The sequence below is a fragment of the Neofelis nebulosa genome, chromosome 6 (assembly GCF_028018385.1).
Source record: "Neofelis nebulosa isolate mNeoNeb1 chromosome 6, mNeoNeb1.pri, whole genome shotgun sequence".
NCBI lineage: Eukaryota > Metazoa > Chordata > Mammalia > Carnivora > Felidae > Neofelis > Neofelis nebulosa.
Window position 1 is genome coordinate 148210522 of NC_080787.1, and position 20165 is coordinate 148230686.

The window sequence follows — 20165 nt, forward strand, 5'->3', positions numbered from 1 at the left end:
TGTTGGAACTGGTAAAAAGCAAGCACACCTGCAAATGCCTTATTCTTTGCCCTCTTATTTCTATCCTCAGTTCTTGCAGCAAAATTGCAGGAAAAACGAGAATAATCACATTTGTCTTTTCATCTATAGCATGACTTATATGCATTTACATACCTAAAGCTTCTCTTTATCTTTTTTTCTCTCTCTCTTCTTCTGGTTCTAGTTCTTTTTTGGAGTAGTCTTCTGGTTAACCAGAAATGAAAGATAAGTCTTTAAAGCAGTTTGTTATATTTGTTTATAAGACTTTGTTTTCTGAAAGACTTCATCTGAAAATACTCTTTTTTTTTGAGAGTGGTGGGGAGAGGGGGAGGGTAGAAGAAGCCGGAGAGAGAGAATCCCAAGCAGGCTGCACGCCCAGCATGGAGCCCAGACGTGAGGCTCAGTATCACAACTGTGAGATCATGACCTGAACTGAAATCAAGAGTCAGACGCTCAACTGACTGAGCCACCAAGGCACCCCTGAAAATCTTTTTTCAACAGGTTATAATTATTTTTATTTCTAATGATGAGCAGAACTTATCCATATGGAGTGTATATTTATTTTTTTATCTTTAAGTGTTCTTTTTGTTCTAGTTAGTTTAGGACTGATAAAGTATACTTTGTGTAAATCTGTGAGTTAAATAAAAGACTTTTGCTAGAAGATCTAAGTCAGGTAAGCCTTATCCATACGTGACCTAACCCTTTCCAAGACCTGACCTTCTCCATTTCTTCTATAAAACATATCTACTGATGCTTGCAGCATCATGAATGACTGACAGGTTACACTCTAGAATGGCCGTGACTTTCTGTTTCCACCAGTTGAAACATATGCTTATCAAGAGTTCCTTGTTTGTTCCTAAATCTGTTTAGGTCTGTTGTATGTTTTAATTGTTATTGCATAATTTAGTACGCTTTTTTTTTTTTTTTTTTTTTTTTTTTTTAGTACGCTTTTATACAAACATGTGAACTGTGAATGCAAAAGAGAATTGTAGTTTCTCTCTAGATGGAATACTTTGGAAAGTCTCAAGATAGGTCACAAAAAGAAAATTGCTATCAAATAGGTAAAGGAGAGGACTGTTAACATTTAGGAAGAAAAATCATGAAAATCTGGAAAAGTTGCTCCACGAAAGTCTTTAGATTCTTGTTCTATTTTAAAGAACTAGAGTGTGGATTGCAGACACCGCACTTGGTCGTGGTATGTGTGACTCATGACTTCTCTCAGGGACCCACACTAAAAGGCAAGGCTGTGGCCCTCATCAGAGTGGTGATAGGTTTAATCTCATTCATGGGCTTAAAGTGAAAGTAGATGTTTAAGTTTTATATGTGTGTCTGTTATCTCTTATAATTTAACAAGCCATATCAAAGCTTAATGGCTTAAAATGAAAACCATTTCTTATCTGTTACGGTACTGAGTGGGTCTTCTGCTTCTCATGGTCTTGGCTTGGGTTCAGTGGACAGCTGGAAGGTCCAAAATAGCCTCACTCACAAGCTAGCAAGTTGGTGCTGGCTGTCAGCTGGAAGCTCACAAGACTTTGACCTAGCTAGGCTCTTCGTGCAGCCTGTCCACCTGCCTAGGTGGGGCTTTGAAGACCGCGGAAGTCTCAGGGCTGCTGGCCTTCTTACCTGTGGCCAGCCTCCCCTGAAGGACAAGGGTGTAACTGGCCCAGTGTCACTTTCACTGCATCTCTTTAGTTAAAGCAGGTTACAAGGTCATATTGGATTCAAGAGGAGGTGATTATAGAAGGGTGTGAATACTGGGAGGCCAGGTTTGTGGAAGGCCACCAAAGTCACAGCCACCACAGATGTTTTGGGTTTTGGAGTTTGCATGTTTCATTCTTTTCTTTTTTTAACGTTTTACATTTTTATTTTTGAGACAGAGAGAGATAGAGCATGAACGGGGTGGGTCAGAGAGAGAGGGAGACACAGAATCTGAAACAGGCTCCAGGCTCTGAGCTGTCAGCGCAGAGCCCGACGCGGGGCTTGAACTCACGGACCGCGAGATCGTGACCTGAGCTGAAGTCAGATGCTTAACCGACTGAGCCACCCAGGTGCCCCTGATATGTATTTTTAAAATTAACTGGGTAGCTACAAGTCTCAGTGGCATTTGATAAGAAGGCTTCTAATAAATGAAAGTGTAAGCAAATTTAGAGTAATTCGATTAAAGCTTGTATTCTTAAGAGTGGGGACATAAGGATTTCAACCCATGTTAATCTGATTCCAAAACCACGATTCCCTCCGTTATCCACCATTGCCATTGTTCTGGATGGGAGGTAGTTACCTTGGCACCTAGGGTTACGGTATCCCGATAACATCATCCACAGAAATCAACAATCATTTAATTCTTGCAGCCTTTAAAAAAAATTACATTCTTCAAATAATTAAATGGGATTGTATTTTAATAGACTTTAGATGATGATTAAGTCTGAAGTATCAAAAGAGAACATTATTTTTGCCTCGCAAGTTCATTTATTCAGTAGGTGGTTATTGGGCACATAATCTGCACCAGGTACTGTCCTAGACATTGGGGGCAACTGTGGTAGAACAGTAATAGGTGGGGCCCTGCCTTCCCAGGGCTTGGACACTGGTTGGGAGGGATAGTTCTTTTCACGGGAAATCTTTTTTTTTTTTTTTTTTAAATCTGCTTTTGTTAAAAAGAAATGAATTTAGTTAAAAAAAAATTAAGTTGGAATGTCTGTCTTGAAAACCAAGACTCAGTAGGTTTGTAAAGACCCTATACTCTGAGTCAATGAAGAAGTTCAATATATTTCTTTTAATGTTTATTTATTATTTTGGGGGGAGAGAGAGCGTGAGCAGGGGAGGGGCAGAGAGAGAGGGAGACACAGAATCGGAAGCAGGCTCCAGGCTCTGAGCCGTCAGCGCAGAGCCCGACACGGGGTTGGAACCCACCAGCTGTGAGATCAGGACCTGAGCCAAAGTCGGATGCTTAACCAACTGAGCCACCCAGGCACCACAGAAAAAGTTAAAAACTTAGCAAATATTGGATAAATTTGAGGTTTGACAACAGTTTAGTTGGAGGTTAGCTGATAAACATTCAATGATAGGCTGACAATATAGATCAACTAACTTTTTAATTAATTGGCTCTTACAAATACAAACCAACTGAGCAACCTCAAATTTAGCTTAGCTGCTTTTGATTTATACCACCAGCCAAGCAAACTCTTTAATATGAATTCTTAAAAAAAGAAATCTAGAAAATCTACCACCTCTGCCTACCCCCCTCCCTGCCTTTCCTCGAAGTGTTTCTTTAATTATTGCTTAATAGAGAATAGGTTAGTGAGAAGGCAGAGTTGACAGAGAGGATCTCACACGGTTGAGTACTATACTTCATAAGTGAATAAAATACTTGATTGTTTTTAAAAAAATTTTTTCATGTTTATTTTTAAGAGAGAGAAACGGAATGTAAGCAGGGGAGGGGCACAGAGAGAGGGAGACCAAATCTGAAGCAGGCTCCAGTCTCTGAGCTGTCAGCACAGAGCCTGACGCGGGGCTCCAACACACGAACCGTGAGATCAGGACCCAAGCCAAAGTCGGAAGCTTAACTGACTGAGCCACCCAGGTGTCCCTAAAATTGATTTCTAGGGACTTTGCTAAAGAACTTCTAAAGAAGGGTGTGTGTGTGTGTGTGTGTGTGTGTGTGTGTGTGTGTGTGTGTGTGTTTGGTGTGTTTGGGCTTTTGCAAAACCACAGATGTTTTTGAACTCGTCTAATCCAACTTCATTATTTTATAGATGAGCTATTTCGGGCACCATGTGGTTCACCAACTGTGTCACAGCAGAACTATTTAACCCCTAGTTACTTGAATTTTTGTCTTGTCTTCCACACGTTTTCCATTGAAATGACAGCAAAACCCCTTGGGTTGAGTTCAGGGCACACTTTTGTTAGACCAGATTCTATGTCAAGTGAATAGTACTTTAGCAAAGTTTGATGTGAAAAGAGTGAGACACTGTTTTATATGACTGTCAGAGATTTAGCACTAGAAAGAAATTTCACATTTGTGTGTTTTTCAGCACATATCAGGCCAGTGTTTCAGGGCAATTGATGTAAACCTCGTATTACTTTCCTCATCCAAAATAATTGGTATCCATGGCAACATTCTGAACCAGTCAACTGACCACATTAGCTCATCTCACATGAGCTAATACAAAATGAGGTTTTGGATGGTTTGGGTTAGTTAATTGAAATGATGCACGTTCTTTTGAACTTACCACTAGTGTTTATATTCCTAGATTTTGTGTATAAATTTTTCTTTTTACAGAGAGAAAAGAAACTTTTAGCTTGGTTTCCCTTCCCACCCCTCTATTGTATATTGCTTCTTAGCTTAGACTCCCAAGCTGAGTTGTTTTTCTCTGTCTCCTTTTGAGATTTTTCTCTTCATCATTGGTTTTCAGCAATTTGATTATGATGTGCACAGTCAAAACTGATGGTTTTCTTCAAGTTGTTCTGCTTGGAGTTTGTGGAGCTCCTTGGATCTGTGAACTACAGTTTCCTTCCAATTTAGAACATTTTCAGCCCTTAATTCTTAAAAGATTTTTTCTGTGCTTCCCTTTTTCTGTTTTGGATTCTAATAACACACGTTACACCGCTTGTTACTGCCCCACAGATAACGGATGCTCTGTTCTTTTTCTTTGTTTTCCTTAATCTTTTTCTGATTCATTTTGGATCATTTCTATTGCTGTATCTTCAAGTTCACGGTTCTTTTCCTCTGCTGTGTCTCATCCGCTTTTAAATCCCATCCAGAGTGTTTTTCATTTCAGATACAGTTTTCATCTTTACAGGTTCTGTTTGAGCAAAATTTCTGGTCTGCTTACTGATTTTTTTTTTTCCTGGTTTGGGCCATATTTTCCCTTTTTTTGGTAATTTTTGACAGGATGGCAGGCATGAATTTTACTTATTGAGTGCTAGACTTTTAAAAAATCCCTTCAAATATATTTGGACTTTGTACCGACATGTATTAAGTTACTAAGTTACTTGGATGGAATGTAAACTATTAACATTTTCAGTGGGTGTGAGTACCATGTTGATGGGCTGAAGTCATCCTAAGAAAGTGGCCGTCAGCTCCACATGGCAGTCTTTCTACCTCACTTTCTGTGTGGCATAATGAATAAAGAGTGATGAAGTGCACCGTGCTTTATCTTATTTTAATACATTGTTTATGACAGTATTCCTCTTTGCTTCCATGCATTTTTTATGTTTGCTGTTAGAGTAATTAAGTAATTTGGAAACACTTTGAAACCAGTAGTGTTTATTGTGTCCGTGCGAGGTTATAAAGACTAGGATGACTTTCTGTTTTGGGATAGATGCAGATTTGAAAACAAGAGATCTTCAGCTTCTGGAGAAGTATTACAGGGATTTAGTCTTTTACTTTTATTTGGAGAGTACAGCCAAGTGAATTTTTCCGTGTGTAGAGAAATAACTTGTCCGTAGTTAGGTGCCAGGTATTTTTTCTTCTGTTTCCCCAAATTACATTTTTTCATAAAAGTTAGCATCTTTATTACGTGTACCGTCTTTGACTCTTTTTATCTGCGAAAGCAGTGGACTTGTTTCCATCCTATGTAGATCAGACAAAGGTACTTCTTGAAAAATAAACTCTCCTCATCCTGAAATCATGATTCTGTCCTTAGCTCTGGGAGCTGGCCCTTGGAGACCTGGCTCACTGATGTTTGCACATTTTCAGTCCCTCTTCATAAAAGCCTCCTCCTCCTCTACTTCGCGTTTGAGTAATTTATTCACGCACACAGTACTGCTGGATGCTACTGAAACATGCCATTTTATGTGCCTGTCTCATACTGTAGTGTTTTCCACATAGCCGTTGATTTCCAATATTTTGATATCCTTGACTTTTTTGAAATATTTATAACTGAATTTCCTGAAGTATTTTAGAATGTTGGCTTTACAAATTATATATTCGTCCTTTTCTTCGTCTTAGAAAGATTAAGTCACGTACGCAGTCACCTGTCTAGTCAGGCTGGGACTCAGCCTTTGGTCTTCCGCTTCCTGAGTTCACGTCTGTCTTCACTGCAGAGGGATGTTTTGATTGTCTCGTTTGCTCCTTTATCTGACTCCATTTTTCTGTTTAGCCTGGCATTCGCTGCTATCTGGCCCTGATGTGTTTAACTGACTAAATGTCTGTGCTGTAGTTCTGTTGTGATTACCATTCTGAAATATGAAATATGTTTTTGTGGTAAAACATTGAATGGTTTTGAGTTCTATCCTAGAAACTTGGAGACACAAAAGTAATGAAATGTGCTGCCCTTCCTTACCATTGACTTTGTCTTAGTGGGGAAAAAAAAAGTTATAGTATTGAATTTGAAACAATTTAGAAGGTGTTAAAAATGTTAAGATAGTTTCTGGGCCTGTACCATGCTGAACTCAAAGGCAGACTTCTCTTTCCTTTTTTATTTAAAAAAAATTTTTTTTTAACGTCCATTTATTATTGAGAGACAGAGAGAGACAGAGCATGAGTGAGGGAGGGGCAGAGAGGGGGAGACACAGAATCCGAAGCCGGCTCCAGGCTCCGAGCTGTCAGCACAGAGCCCGACGCGGGGCTCTCACTCACCTACTGCAAGATCATGCCCTGAACCAAAGGTGGACACTTTACCGACGGAGCCACCCAGGTGCCCCTTTCCGTTTTTATTTTTTTAAACATTTTTATTTTTAAATAATCTCTACACCCTCCGTGGGGCTGTAACTAACAACCATGAGGTCAGCCGTTGCCTGCTGTAGCAACTGAGCCAGCCAGGTACCCCCTGTCTTAATGTTAAGCAGATGAGGAAGGAACTCAGGTTCCCTCATGATGGCCAATAGGCTTGGTGACTTCCACGGTTTATAATATGAGCAGTAGCAATCATTTAGTGAACCCTGCTCTATTATCACTCTTTTGTTAAGCATACATTATTGGATTAAATCCTCATAGGTATGGATTCTAAGTATTATCTTTATTTGGTAAATGCGCAACGTGGAGATATTAAGTAATTTGGCGAAGGCCCACATGGCTACTAACTAGCACAGTCAGCCTTTGAACCAAAGTCCCTTGTGCCACAAAGCCTACAGTGTTAATCATTCCAAGCTTATGCTAGTAACCACTACAACACGGGGAAATGAGATGAGGGACCTTGTCACTGATAGTCATATCTTCTGTTCAGCTGAATCAGCTATTTTGCAGTGAGCGTAGAAGAAATGGATGTAGGAAATTTCAAGTTCATCTGGAAGTTGTATTATTTATTGTATGACTGTGTGATACTTAAATTATAGATGTGATTAGCCTGAGGGAACAGGAATACTTAAAACTTATTTCTGGGACACCTGGGGGCTCGTTGTTTGAGTGTCCGACCTCGGCTCAGGTCATGATCCCATGGTTTGTGAGTTTAAGCCCCATATCGGGCAGAGCCCGCTTTGGGTCCTCTGTACCCCTCCCCCCTCTCTCTACCCCTCCCCCGCTGCATGCTTTCTCAAAAATAAACAAACGTTAAAAAAATAAAAGAAACTCATTTCTAACTTTGCTTATGATTTAATTTGTTGTAGTCAGCTTTCAGGGTATTTCATTTGTATGTCTTAATGTATGCACATATGTGTGGGGCCATGTATATTCATAGTATCTAGAGTGGTCTTGTCTGGTTATGTCAGTTTTTGACCCATCTGAGGGATTCTGTATGGATTTCAGTGCTGTAAATTTATATAATTCTGCAGCATTTTTATTTTTTGAAAGTTTATTTTCTGATATTTTGTCAGTATAATTCAATAATGTATCCTATATTTTAGAGTGTTTTTTTTTCCATCTTGATTTTGTAATAGCTTTGATTTTATATCAGGATATCAATTGCCAGGAAGAAAACTGGTTCTGTCTTGGATATAGTGTGGAGTCATGTTTAAAAATTTGAAGTGTATGGGGCGCCTGGGTGGCGCAGTTGGTTAAGCGTCCGACTTCAGCCAGGTCACGATCTCGCGGTCCGGTCCGTGAGTTCGAGCCCCGCGTCAGGCTCTGGGCTGATGGCTTGGAGCCTGGAGCCTGTTTCCGATTCTGTGTCTCCCTCTCTCTCTGCCCCTCCCCCGTTCATGCTCTGTCTCTCTCTGTCCCCAAAATAAAAATAAAAAACGTTGAAAAAAAAATTAAAAAAAAAATAAATAAAAAATAAAAATTTGAAGTGTATTCAATAAAGAATATTCAGAATGCGGTAGACTGTGGTATGTACTTGAAAGGAACTTCATGATCGGTTCCTTCTAGCTTGCTGTTCTGGGATTGTATTTGTTTCTGTTTGTACTAATAAGTTTTTTGTTGTTGTTGTTGGTTTTGCAAAAATAGAACTTTATCAAAATAGTGGTGTTTGAGAAGCTGGCTGGGGATAGAGAATTGGCCGGAAGCATTACCAGAGGACAAGTTAGTGAGGAGTGGCATTTTGAAGCTGAAGAGAAACGAATTCCTTTTTCTCCTTCCCCAGCGTCCTCCCCCACTGCTCACCCGAGCCCTGCCCTGTCGTGTGTGGCGGAGAACATAGGAACATTGACCTCTCGTCTGTTAGCGGTGCCCCCTGCTTTGCTGCCGGGGTCACCATAGAACGTTCCTGGGGTTTCTGTTCTGTGTGCCTCAGAGGAAGAGCAGCCCTGAGGTCCGGGGCAGGACGAGGCAAGTCCACTCGCCCACCCGGCTTTCAGTGCCCAGCACACACGTACATACCTCGTTCTGTCTGATTGGTATCTTCCAGTCCTTTGCTCTTTTTTTACTCAATCTGTGAGCTTTTGGTTTTAAACGTCACTGACGTCAGAATTCTCTAAACAGAGAAACCGCGCGCCGTCCTGCTCGTGCGGTTCCCCTGCTGTTCGCCGTTCGCGGTCAGAGCAGAAGTCACGGTTGTTACTCCACCGGGCGAAAGAGGAGTTCTCCTGTGAGTGCCACACGTACAAATAGAGGAGAACGACGCCGGTGCCGAGGAGGAGACGTATCCGTAGCAAAGTTCTGCAAAGAGTTCTTAAATGAAATTGCAAGTAGTTTACATTTGAGTTCACTTACTGCGTCACTGAATATTTTCTCTGTGTATCATGTTTCGTAGGCAAGAGCGCACGTTAGGAGATTCTGGCTGCCAGAATTCCGAGTCTGATCCAGAGGACTTTTCAGATGAAACGAATACAGAGAACCTTGATGGCACCTCTCCCCCCAGCACCCCTCGGCAGATAAAACGCATGTCCACCAAGCACCAGCGGAATAACGTCGGGAGGCCTGCTGGCCGGTCTGGTTTGAAAGGTGAGTGCGCTACGTACGACATGCACAGGCTTGACGCTTTCAGTACATAATCGGTAGAACACATAACTATTGACTGATCCTTTCTATGAGAATGTTTTTCTTCTTATCTTAAATTTAATTTTGATGCCGATTTTAAATTTCACTTCTTAACTTTCGAATCATTACCACTAGCAGTATTGTTAATAAAGGAGAAAAGAATTCTCCAGAGCTAGAAAGGTTTGGCCGGAGTAATTGTTAAAGCCAGTGGTGGAGGAAGTCGAGTGTGTACTCCTTCAGGGTGGTACTCATGTATGAGATAGTTGGCCTTCCATTAAAAAAAAAACAACAACACATTTTTAAAAAACGTGTATTTATTTTTGAGAGACAGAGACAGAGTGTGAGTGGGGGAGGGGCAGAGAGAGAGAGAGAGAGAGAGAGAGACAGAGACAGAGACAGAATCGGAAACAGGCTCCAGACTGTAGGTGTCAGCGCAGAGCCCGATGCGGGGCTTGAACCCGCGAACTGTGAGATCATGACCTGAGCTGAAGTCGGACGCTCACCGAGCCACCCAGGTGCCCGATGGCCTTTTTCATTCTTGGAATCTCTAGCTTTTGTCTTCTAGACTTGATGTGTGGGTAGTTTGGGAGAGGCAGAGCCAGGCTTCTCTAAGCAGCTCATGACGTGTGCTCTCTGTTGGTGACCGTGACATGGCCCTAAGCGTGCGTGCGTGGCCCTCTTTCTTGCCAGGCACAGTGCCTAGATGGTACCCTACACCTCATCACCACAGACACTTCTCCTTTTCTCTTTGTTTAGAATCTCAGAGCCCAGATAATGTTCTGTTCCTAGAAGCTGGGAGAGTTTTCTGTTTTCATTTCTTCACTTCCTCCAGCATGTCACAGCTGTTCTTTTCTGAGGGAGATAAATCATGCCGACCTGCTACCTCCTTGTTCCCTGCTTTCTGGCTTAGATCCTCCGGTCACTGAAGCCTTATGGCTTTAGCATTTCTCTATTAATTTCAGCAAACCACCTGTCCTAAAATTGATCTCCTAGCTTTCTGGAAGTTGGTCATCAGTTGCTGCACGAGGTAGAGATTTCATTCTTGATCTTATCTGAGAAATTTCCCCTATCACATGTTCTCCCTTTTTGACATCAAGCTCCTGCCCATTTCTGCATTTCTTTGGCCCGTGTTCTTCCTTTTTCTTTGGCCAGGTTCCCCTTCCTACAGATTTCTTCCACACATTGACCTCTCATGGCTATAAGTTGGCAAATTCACTCTGTATTCCTGTCGTAGCCCTTCCTCAAGAAAGAAGGAAGGGGAGAGAAATGGGTTTTGTTTATTTGCTTGAGTGAAATCTTACCCAGGAAAGAATTTCTAATCAGTAAGTGGTCTTTCTTCTCCACAGGGAAGGTGATTTTTTATTTTCTCTTAAGATTTTATTTATTTATTTAATTTTTTTTTTTTTTTATTTTTAAGTCATCTCCACGCCCAACGTGGGGCTCAAACTTACAACCCTGAGACCAGGAGTCATGTGCTCTAGTGACTAAGCCAGCAAGGCACCACGATTTTTTTACTTTCTTTTAAAACTTTATTTGCACCAGGATGTTAACTTGCGACCTGCACTTACAACCCCCTTTGGAAACTAATAGCTTTTATTGCAATTTATCATCTCTAAAATCAACCCTTATTCATTTCCTCCAGGACGTCAATAGAAGCTCCTTCTCTAAAATAGGTGTCAGTGAAGTAGCATCTCCTGAATCAATATTAGCACATATTTGCTTCGAGCTGGGAAAACTGAGAAGGTACCTGCAGCACATCTGCCTTTTCTTTTTTTTTTTAATTTTTTTTTTATATTTATTTATTTTTGAGAAACAGTGAGACAAAGCGTGAGCAGGGGAGGGGCAGAGAGAGGACACACAGAATCTGAAGCAGGCTCCAGGCTCTGAGCAAGCGGTCAGCACAGAGCCTGATGCGGGGCTTGAACCCACAGACTGTGAGATCATGACCTGAGCCGAAGTCGGACGTTCAACCGACTGAGCCACCCAGGTGCCCCACATCTGCCTTTTCTTAACTTGTTGGTCCATCTACTGTTTTATTTTTATTTATTTCCATTATTTATTTATTTAAACAATTTGTTAACGTTTGTTTATTTTTGAGAGGGAAAGAGAGAGAGAGAGAGAGAGTGAATGGGAGAGGGACAGAGAGAGAGAGGGAGACACGGAACCCGAAGCAGGCTCCAGGCTCTCAGCTGTCAGCACAGAGCCTGACGCGGGGCTCAAACCCACGAACCATGAGATCATGACCTGAGCCGAAGTTGGAAGCTTAACTGACTGAGCCACCCAGGTGCCCCTGGTTTTTCTTTATTTTTTAAGTTTATTTGTTTATTTTGAGAGAGAGAGCAGGGGAGGGACAGAGAGAGAGAGAGAGAATCCTAAACAGGCTCTGCATTGTCACCTCAGAGCCCAGTGTGAGGCTCGAACCGCGAAATCATGACCTGAGCCGAAATCAAGAGTTGGACGCTTAACCAGCTGAGTCCCCCAGGCGCCCTGGTCCATACCATTTTAGAATAGGAGTTGAAGGCATAATTCTCACATTTTGTAGATTGAGAAACTGAGGCCTGGATTTTCAAAGCAACCTCAAGGCTAGAAGACTTGAGATAGTGACAGGAGTATTTTTAGAAATAGTTCTCCTGGTACTTGGTTTCGAGTTTTTTCTAGTACAAGCAGCAGATGTTAAGCTTACCTGAATGCCGTACTTGAGTTAACTGTCTTTCACTAATCAGAAAAATAGTCACTAAATATTTGCTGAATGGCTACTGTCCTTCTGGGGTATGTGGGAGGTAGAAGATGGAAGGTTGCCTCCTTTCCTCCTCAATTTCTTTCAGTTGTTTATTCCATAAAATTACAGAATTTTAGATCTGGAAGGGGTCTTAGGACTGCTTACTCCAATTCTTGCCATTTTTCAGGTAAAGAAGTGAACGGCCATACGTCTTTATTTTATGTGTGTATGTTTATTTATTTTGATAGAGTTTGTTACATTATTTTGATAGGTAGGGGAGAGAGAGGGAGAGAGAGAGAATCCTGGGCAGGCTCCACATCGTCAGCACAGAGCCTGATGCGGGGTCTGAACTTACGAACCTTCCGTGAGATCATGATCTGAGCTGAAATCAAGAGCCGGACGCTTAACCCACTGAGCTGCTCAGGTGCCCCGCTATGCGTCTTTTGGCTTGTACCTATCCAGCGGCACCTACGAGACCAAAATCCTTAATAACTTAATCTTGTCTCTTATTGTAAAAGATGACATGTTTATTGTAGGAAATTTCGAAAATACAAACAAAAAGAAATAAAAATACCTATAAACCCAATACATAGAAATGATAACTTGTACTATCTTTGGTGAGAGCCCCACCAAAGCACGCAGGTAAACGGGCAGTGCGGTCTTGGGGTCGGAGGTGGGACAGAGGCTGGTGAGGAGAGACCGCCTCCCACCCCCCCAGGAGGGGCTGGGAAGGCCCCCGGGGCTTCAGGGCTTCTGGAACAAGTGACATTTGTGCTATGACCTGAAGGCTGAGTCAGGGAGACCAATATTTCAAAGGAGTGTGTGATTCATGATAATATATTGGTCCCTCAGTACTTTCAAGAGCTTTTGGGATTAATTGGGTTGGTCAGCTTTTATTTTAAAAGCTTTCCAAGGAAATGTGAACTGGTGCATTCGTTCTTTCTCACTGGCACGAGCAAAGACTCTCCGAATCAGACTCTTCACTTTAGAACTACAGTCCCAAGTTGGAGTCATCTTTTTAATAAATGTCGCCAATAGTATTTGCATTTTTCAGGTTACCTATTGCTGTGTAACAAACCACCCCAAAACTTAGTGGCATGAAAGAACAGCCATTTTATTGTGCTCATGATTCTGCAGGCCACATGTCCGGGCAGGTCACAGCTTGTCTCAAACCCATCATGTCTGGAGCTTTAGCTGAAATGGCTCAGTTGGCTGGAGATGTGGTCATGGTCTGGATAGGGTCCTCAGTGTGGACTTTCGGTTCCTCTCCACAGGGTGTCTGCTGGGTCTCTGTGGTCCGCAATGGCTCCTTTACTCACAGGTCTGGCACCTGGACTGAGAGCTGGCTGGCCTTGTTTTGTTCCCACCTAACCTTCCACATGGCATATCCTGGGCTTCTTCACAGCATACTGGTCCCAGGTAATGGGAGTTCTTATGTGGCAGCTAGCTTCTCCCAGAGCAAGTGTCATGAGAGGTCGAGGTGAAAGTTGTAAGGGTTCATAACTTAGGAAGTCACATGACACCGCTTTTGCTGAATTCTTTGGCGACACATGGCCTCCAGAATTCGTTGTGGGGTGGGGGGTGGGGGGACCACAGGGCATTTCACCAGCAAGAGGTGGTTGCTAGCTGTAAGAGACTAGCTCCTACCTGCATTGGATATAAAGCTTTGGAGCATTTGTGTCTGGGCAGCCTTACTGTCTTTATGCCTCCAGCCTCTCTCCTTTGTGAATGCGGACAACGTCATAAGCATTCCTGAAGGAATATAAGCACACGAAAAGGTAACTGAGGGCATTATATTGAAAGGAGGTAAGAGTAACTATTAACGTTTATTTTCTTTTAGCAATGGTAACCATTGTCATGAACTGATTATATGGATATGATTCTTCAAATATTTTTATTATTATAGGCTCAGAGTAACTGCTACTAATCCATAGTAGTAACTACTATAGATTTATTTTTTTATAATTGGAAATTCAGTCCCAGGCCCCTTTCTAACTAGCCCGCTATAAATTGAGAGTTCCCATGAGACCCTCTTCAGGTCCATAATTTCCTAGAACTCACAGGAACTCAGGAACACACTTTACTTACTTTATGGTATAAAGGACTCGGGAACAGCCAAATGGAAGAGATGTGTAGGGCAGGGTGTCAGGTTCCCATGAAACTTCCGGGTCCTCCCAGGTGTTAGTTAGCCTCCCACCACCTCCATGTGTTCACCAACCTGGGGCTCATCACATTTCCCGTTTGAGAGTCTTTGTAGCTCTTAATCTCCAGGCTGCCCTCTCTAACCCCTTTCTGGGAGGTTAGGAAGGTGGGTAGGGGGGCTGCTAATACTTGCTCCCTCTGTGACCAGCCCCATCTGGAGGCTTTCTAGGAGCACCCCCTAAGTCACCTCTTTAGCATAAATTTATTAGATGTGATTGAAAGGGGCTCCTTATGAATAATAAAAGATACCCCTATCACTTAGGAAATTCCGAGGGTTTTTTAGCAGCTCTCTGTGCCAGGAACCTGGACAGAAACCAAATATATTTCTTACAGTTACCTCAGTGAGTAACTGCTAGCAAAGATATGAGGAGATGGCAGCTTTCATGCAGGCTAACGGGAGTATAAATGGTCTCAATCCTTGTGGGACAGTAATTTGTTAATACGGTCAAGTTGTGGTTGGTTATGTCCTTGACCCGGCAAATCCACACACTGGGAGTAGACTTTAGAGAAGTCCCTGCAAATGCACACAGTAAATGCTGCCCAGAGATTCATGTGTCATTCATCGTTTGTGATTTCCAACTGTAGTATGCGAGTGTGCAACCACCAGACAGGACAGTTCAAAACAGTGTCCGTCACAGCGGTTGTCTGAGACTGAGACGGGAGAGGACTGAAGACGGGGGTGGGACGTGAGGGTGAAGGCGAGGTCACCGTTGTTGCGGTGTTTTATTTCTTGCTTTGTATTGATGGACTTTTAAATGGTTGCCAGTTTAGAAGTGTGCAGAACTATATTTTATCCGTTTTTTGCGGTTAAAGACATTTTTGTTGTCAGAATATTAACTTCTATTTTTAGAAGCTGTGACAAATATGATAGCCACGTTATGATAGCTCGGGAAGAACGGTCAGTTCCTATTACCTAAAAAGAAGTCAGCTATGTGACATCCTGACTGATGGAACCTACCAGTTAAGCTCTTGACTTAGCTCACGGACCAGGCTGGGTTTCATACTTCCCTGAGTAACAGGATCTAATTGTGGTATTATTTAAATTATACTTTTGGATAATGGTAAATAACTGCCCAATCACAGCAATTAAGATTTTAATAAGTTTTGGACAATAATTAGTCATATGTAACTGTTCTTCTTACGATGGGTTTAAGGAAGAGATAGTCAAACTATCTCATCTGTAAAGTTTTGTTCTTTCAACGTAGTTAAAAGCTAGTTCATTTAATAGCTTAAATAGGTTAAATAAGAATGAAAACACTCAAGCCAAAAAGTCCTTCCCAGGGTGAATCTGCCTCGTAATCAACACCAGCCCCATTTTTACAGCAGTATTACGCTATACCGCAATTGCCAAATTACAGAGATAGAACAAATATCTCGAGACATTTCATCAGAATTGGTACCTATGTGTGCGTGTATACATACATATATATCATAAACAAACACCATAATTTCCCTATCATAAATATCTCAAGGTATGTGTATGTATGTGTGTGTGTAAAAGTGTTTATTGCTAAAAGTAGGATCAGCACTTAAAAATTTTTTTTTAATTTTTAATTTTAGAGAGAGTGCAAGCGGGGGAGGGGGTAGAGAGAGAGAGACAGACAGAAAATCTCAAGCAGGCTCCATGTTTAGCGCAAAACCCGATGTGGGGCTCGATCCCACGGCCCTGAGATCATGATCTGAGCCGAAATCAAGAGTTGGACACTTAAACCAACTGAGCCTCCCAGGTGCCTCGGCAACTTTTTTTTTTTTGAAAGACTATAATACTGCTATAAAATTGAACTGATAAAAGTCTAATTCAGTCTATAGAGTTGACCCTTGAACAATGCAGGGGAGGTGTTAGGGGGCCAACCTCGTGCACAAAAATTGGTGTATAACTTTTGAGTCCCCAACAACTTAACCTCATAGCCTACTGTTGACTGGAATCAACTCACGTGTATTTATGTATGTATTACGTACTATATTCTCACAGTGCAGTAAGCTAGAGGAAAAAAATTAAGAAAACTTAAGGGAATTTACAGTATTTATCAAAAATTTACAGTATTAAAAAAAAAATCTGTGTATAAGTGGACCTGCACAGTTCAAACCCTTCGTGTTTAGGGGGTCTGCTGTGTAGTCAGTCACACGATTGTTCATTGTTAACTAGCGTGGATTTAAAAATCTGCATTTCAGCTCTTTAGTCTAAACTCAGTCTGATAGTTAAAGTTGTAATTTATATTTCCAGGCTACCCTTATACAGACTTACTGTTCAGCCAAGTTCTCTTCTTTTCTTCCTTTTTTTCTTGATCTTCTCTGGCTTCAAAGATGCTCTTGACTTTCTTAATACCCTTGTTTCAGCTCCTTCCATTCTTTAAGGCCCCAGTCAAGCATGTGGTCTTACTTCAAGCCTTTATGGATCACCTGTTATAATCTGTTATTTACGACCCTCAGTGTCTAACCTTTCTTTGGACGGTTAGTGCTGGTCCGTGAGCACCTGTGACAGGTGTAACGGTGGAGTGATGGTATGAACATTGGTCGGGATCCTCGTCCTGACATTTCCTGTCTGTCTCTGTGTTCCATGGTGGTCTTCCTCACAGTGTTGTTGTGAAGATGACAACAGTCTCTGTACAGCTTCTACCTTGAAAGGGAGGGGATTGAAGAAAGCAGTGTTTCCCTCCGATGTGCTGCCGCTCTAGCCAGGTTGAATCAGAGACACTGGGGGTGGGCCCAGGAATCCGCATTCTAGCAAGAATCCAAGTGATTCTTAGTGTTGACCGAAATTTTAGAACCTCGAATTCCATCTCTGAGCCCCTGCAGATTGCTGACATTGTGTGATCACCCAGGACGTCACTGCTCTAATGATCGTCTCCCACTTAAAGGTAAGGGGCAGCCATCTGCTTACGCTTACTCATCCGAGAGCTTGAGGAAGGCCGTTGCTTTGCATTTGGACAGTGCACAGATGGGAGAGCCTAAGTATTACAGGGACTTGATAAAAAATACATTTTCTATATATTCTAACGAGCCAGTTCTAGATATGGATGGTGGGAGAATTCGGTTGAATGTCTCATTTCTGTTTAAACAAGCGAACCATACTGCTTGTCATTGGTTGCTTTGGGTTTCATTATAATTTTTTTTTTCTTTTCCTTTCATATTCTTCTCATTAGGCAGGAATTGTTGGTGATTGGCCAAAGGAAAAAGTAACTATCTGGAAGATCACTTTAACTGCACTGACCAAATCACACCATTTAATTTATAGCTACTCAGGAGATTAGATGTTCCATTAGTCTTACTTAAGTTATTATGAACTAGTTTTGTAATACTATAATTAGAATTTTTTCATGTAATACATTCTGTATACTTTTGATTTATTCTCCTTTTCAGAAACTATTTGTATTTGACTTTTTATTAATTGCAAAGGGATTTAGTATTAACAGAAAACTAGATAAAGAAAGAAACTTGTCTATTATCAATGGGCTTTTAAGTTATTATTAAAAGTTTTATACTCATGTCAGATTGGGTAAAGACAAAATATTAAGTGCTTGGGAATATGAACTGTATCTAAACTTGCAGTTTATTTCTCCCCCCTTCTTCCACTCCTCCCCCCTCAACACCTACTATTTCTACATCTCCCTTAACTGATGGGTCCCTTATGGTTTCATAGAGGCCTACCGGGTCACTGATTGCTAGGAAATAGGCTTGTGTTTCCTCTGTCCATCACAAATACATTATTCAAAAAGTATAGCTACCGATAAAGTAGATTGATTTTTTTTCCCCCCACAGTAGTTAAAGGCTATTTTAAGTTTAAATTAATCATTTTCAAATTAAGATGTATCAGGGGCGCCTGGGTGACTCAGTTCGTTGTGTCCGACTTTGGCTCAGGTCACGATGTTGTGGTTCGTGGGTTCGAGCCCCACATCAGGCTCTGTGCTGACAGCTCAGAACCTAGAGCCTGCTTTGGATTCTGTATCTCTCTCTCTCTCTCTCTCTCTCTCTCTCTCTCTCTCTCTCTCTCCCTCTCTCCTTCTCTCTCTTTCTCTCTCTTTCTACCTCTCCCCTGCTCATGCTGTGTCTCTGTCTCTCAAAAATAAGTAAATGGTAAAAAAAACTTTAAATTAAGATGTATCAGTTTCCATTTGTGTATTTTTTTTCAAAATCAACTTGGTTTTTTGTTTTGAAAAACAAACAAAAAAAAGCTTTTCTGTTCCATCTTGTGCCTTTCTCAATTTGCTTTTCTTTACACACATTGTAGATCCAAATAATAAGCCATTGCTTTATGTAAACACAAAATTAAAAAAAAAATTGTGTAATAAACCATTTTGTATGCTGTGAGGTAAGCTTAACAAGATTTCTATATAATCTACAAAAATTAGCTTTTTATGCTACTAAAATTTGATTCTTTTATACAGAAACATGGGATTGTGGCATTTATTGGTCTTAAGTCCTCTTAATTATTGAAATAAAGATCAAGGCTGAGAAGTTTTACCTCTTAATATGTTCATGCTATGAAGATTAGCTTCCTAGAAAATACAGCATAGATTTAGACATAATGTTTATAGTCCAGTCTTCTGGAATTATGGAAAACCATTCCAGCCGCTCTCAGTTAACCCTTTGTTTTCCTTAGGATCTTTAAATCATGGATTAGAAGAACATTTATGAGTTATATAAGCCAAGTAATACTTTTTCACTCTTCACTATTACTTTCAAATTATAAACTATATGCAAACATTTTCTGGCCATTATCAGTTACATTACTCTGCATCATTTTATGAAGTCTTGTTAGGATCCTAAACCCTAAGCTAAAAAAATTGGTTTTTGTTACTTAAGTATTCGATGTCTTTGACTCAAAACCATTTATTTGGATGCACGTACCAAAAAAACATTCTCTTCTAGACCTGCATTGCCTCTCTTCTGTACACGTGTCTTGGATGTTCTTATGTACTCTCCTGGTAGTAAATGACGTCTGTATATACTGATGACTTCCAAATCGGTATCTTTGGATTTCTTTCCTGAACTCAAGACCCGTATTACTCACCTACAGATATCTCCAACCAACATGGCTATCCCGTAGGCACCTCCAACTTAGTGTAGTAAAAAATTACTCAGTATCTTTTTCTCTAGTCTTAAACAGTGTGCTATGATGTTCATAGTAACATAGTATAAATTCATATCTTGAAAAATAAAAGTAGTGGAGTTAAATTTGGAAGCACTTGTTAGCTTTGCTTTCAAGTAACCGTTGTTCTCCTGAGTAGAGATGGATGTATGCGTGTGCTATGTCGATAAAGACATGGAAAACACAGCTAAAACATCGCAGAGGAGAGAAAGCCCTGGACTGGGCAAATTTTTTATGAATGAGCATTGATAGGCCTTTGTAGCTAGAAACAAAATTATGAAGAAGTTTCTTCAATGGACTGCATAACAAGTTTTAAGACATTTAGAAGTAAAGTAGATTAAAACCAGAGTTAAAAATTATATCGCTTAAAAAATAGCAGTAATTTAAAAATAATAGTTTTTATATTAAAATATAGCAAAAATCCATATAGACAAATAAAATCTTTTTAATGGACCATAAAGGAAATTAAATATAATGTAAATATTGCACTTAGGAATATTTGTTTTAAAATTCTTATTTTAAAACTATTCTCATTTAAATTGATTAGAAGGTAAATTGGTTTTAAACTAATTTTCTTTAGTGAATTGATTTTGGGGTCTACTAGTTTGTAACCCATATAAATATGCCATATTTCACCCAGTCTAAAGACATACTATATAATATGTGTTAAGGAAAAAAATGCTTACAATTGATGATGCAATGTGTTTTCATACTTAGAATTTTTATTTTCTATTTACTGAAAGAACCCTTTTATACTTCCTGATATTTAGACACAGGTTTTAAAAAAGCTATTTATTCTTCTTATGTATATGTTATATATACATATATACATGTTATATGTTATA

General features: G+C 40.6%; 1 protein-coding gene across 10 annotated transcripts in view; it reads left to right on the forward strand.

Annotated features, from left to right (window-relative positions):
• MAP3K4 (mitogen-activated protein kinase kinase kinase 4) overlaps window positions 1-20165 on the forward strand; it is a 114066-nt gene that overhangs the window by 30819 nt on the left and 63082 nt on the right. For all 10 annotated transcript variants that reach the window (XR_009263474.1, XR_009263473.1, XM_058735842.1 and 7 more), the window contains exon 2: window positions 9084-9274. Coding sequence is in view for 8 of the 10 variants with exons in the window: in XM_058735842.1 (XP_058591825.1) it covers window positions 9084-9274 (191 nt within the window). In the remaining 2 variants the exon portion in view is untranslated. The remainder of the gene's footprint in view (window positions 1-9083; window positions 9275-20165) is intronic.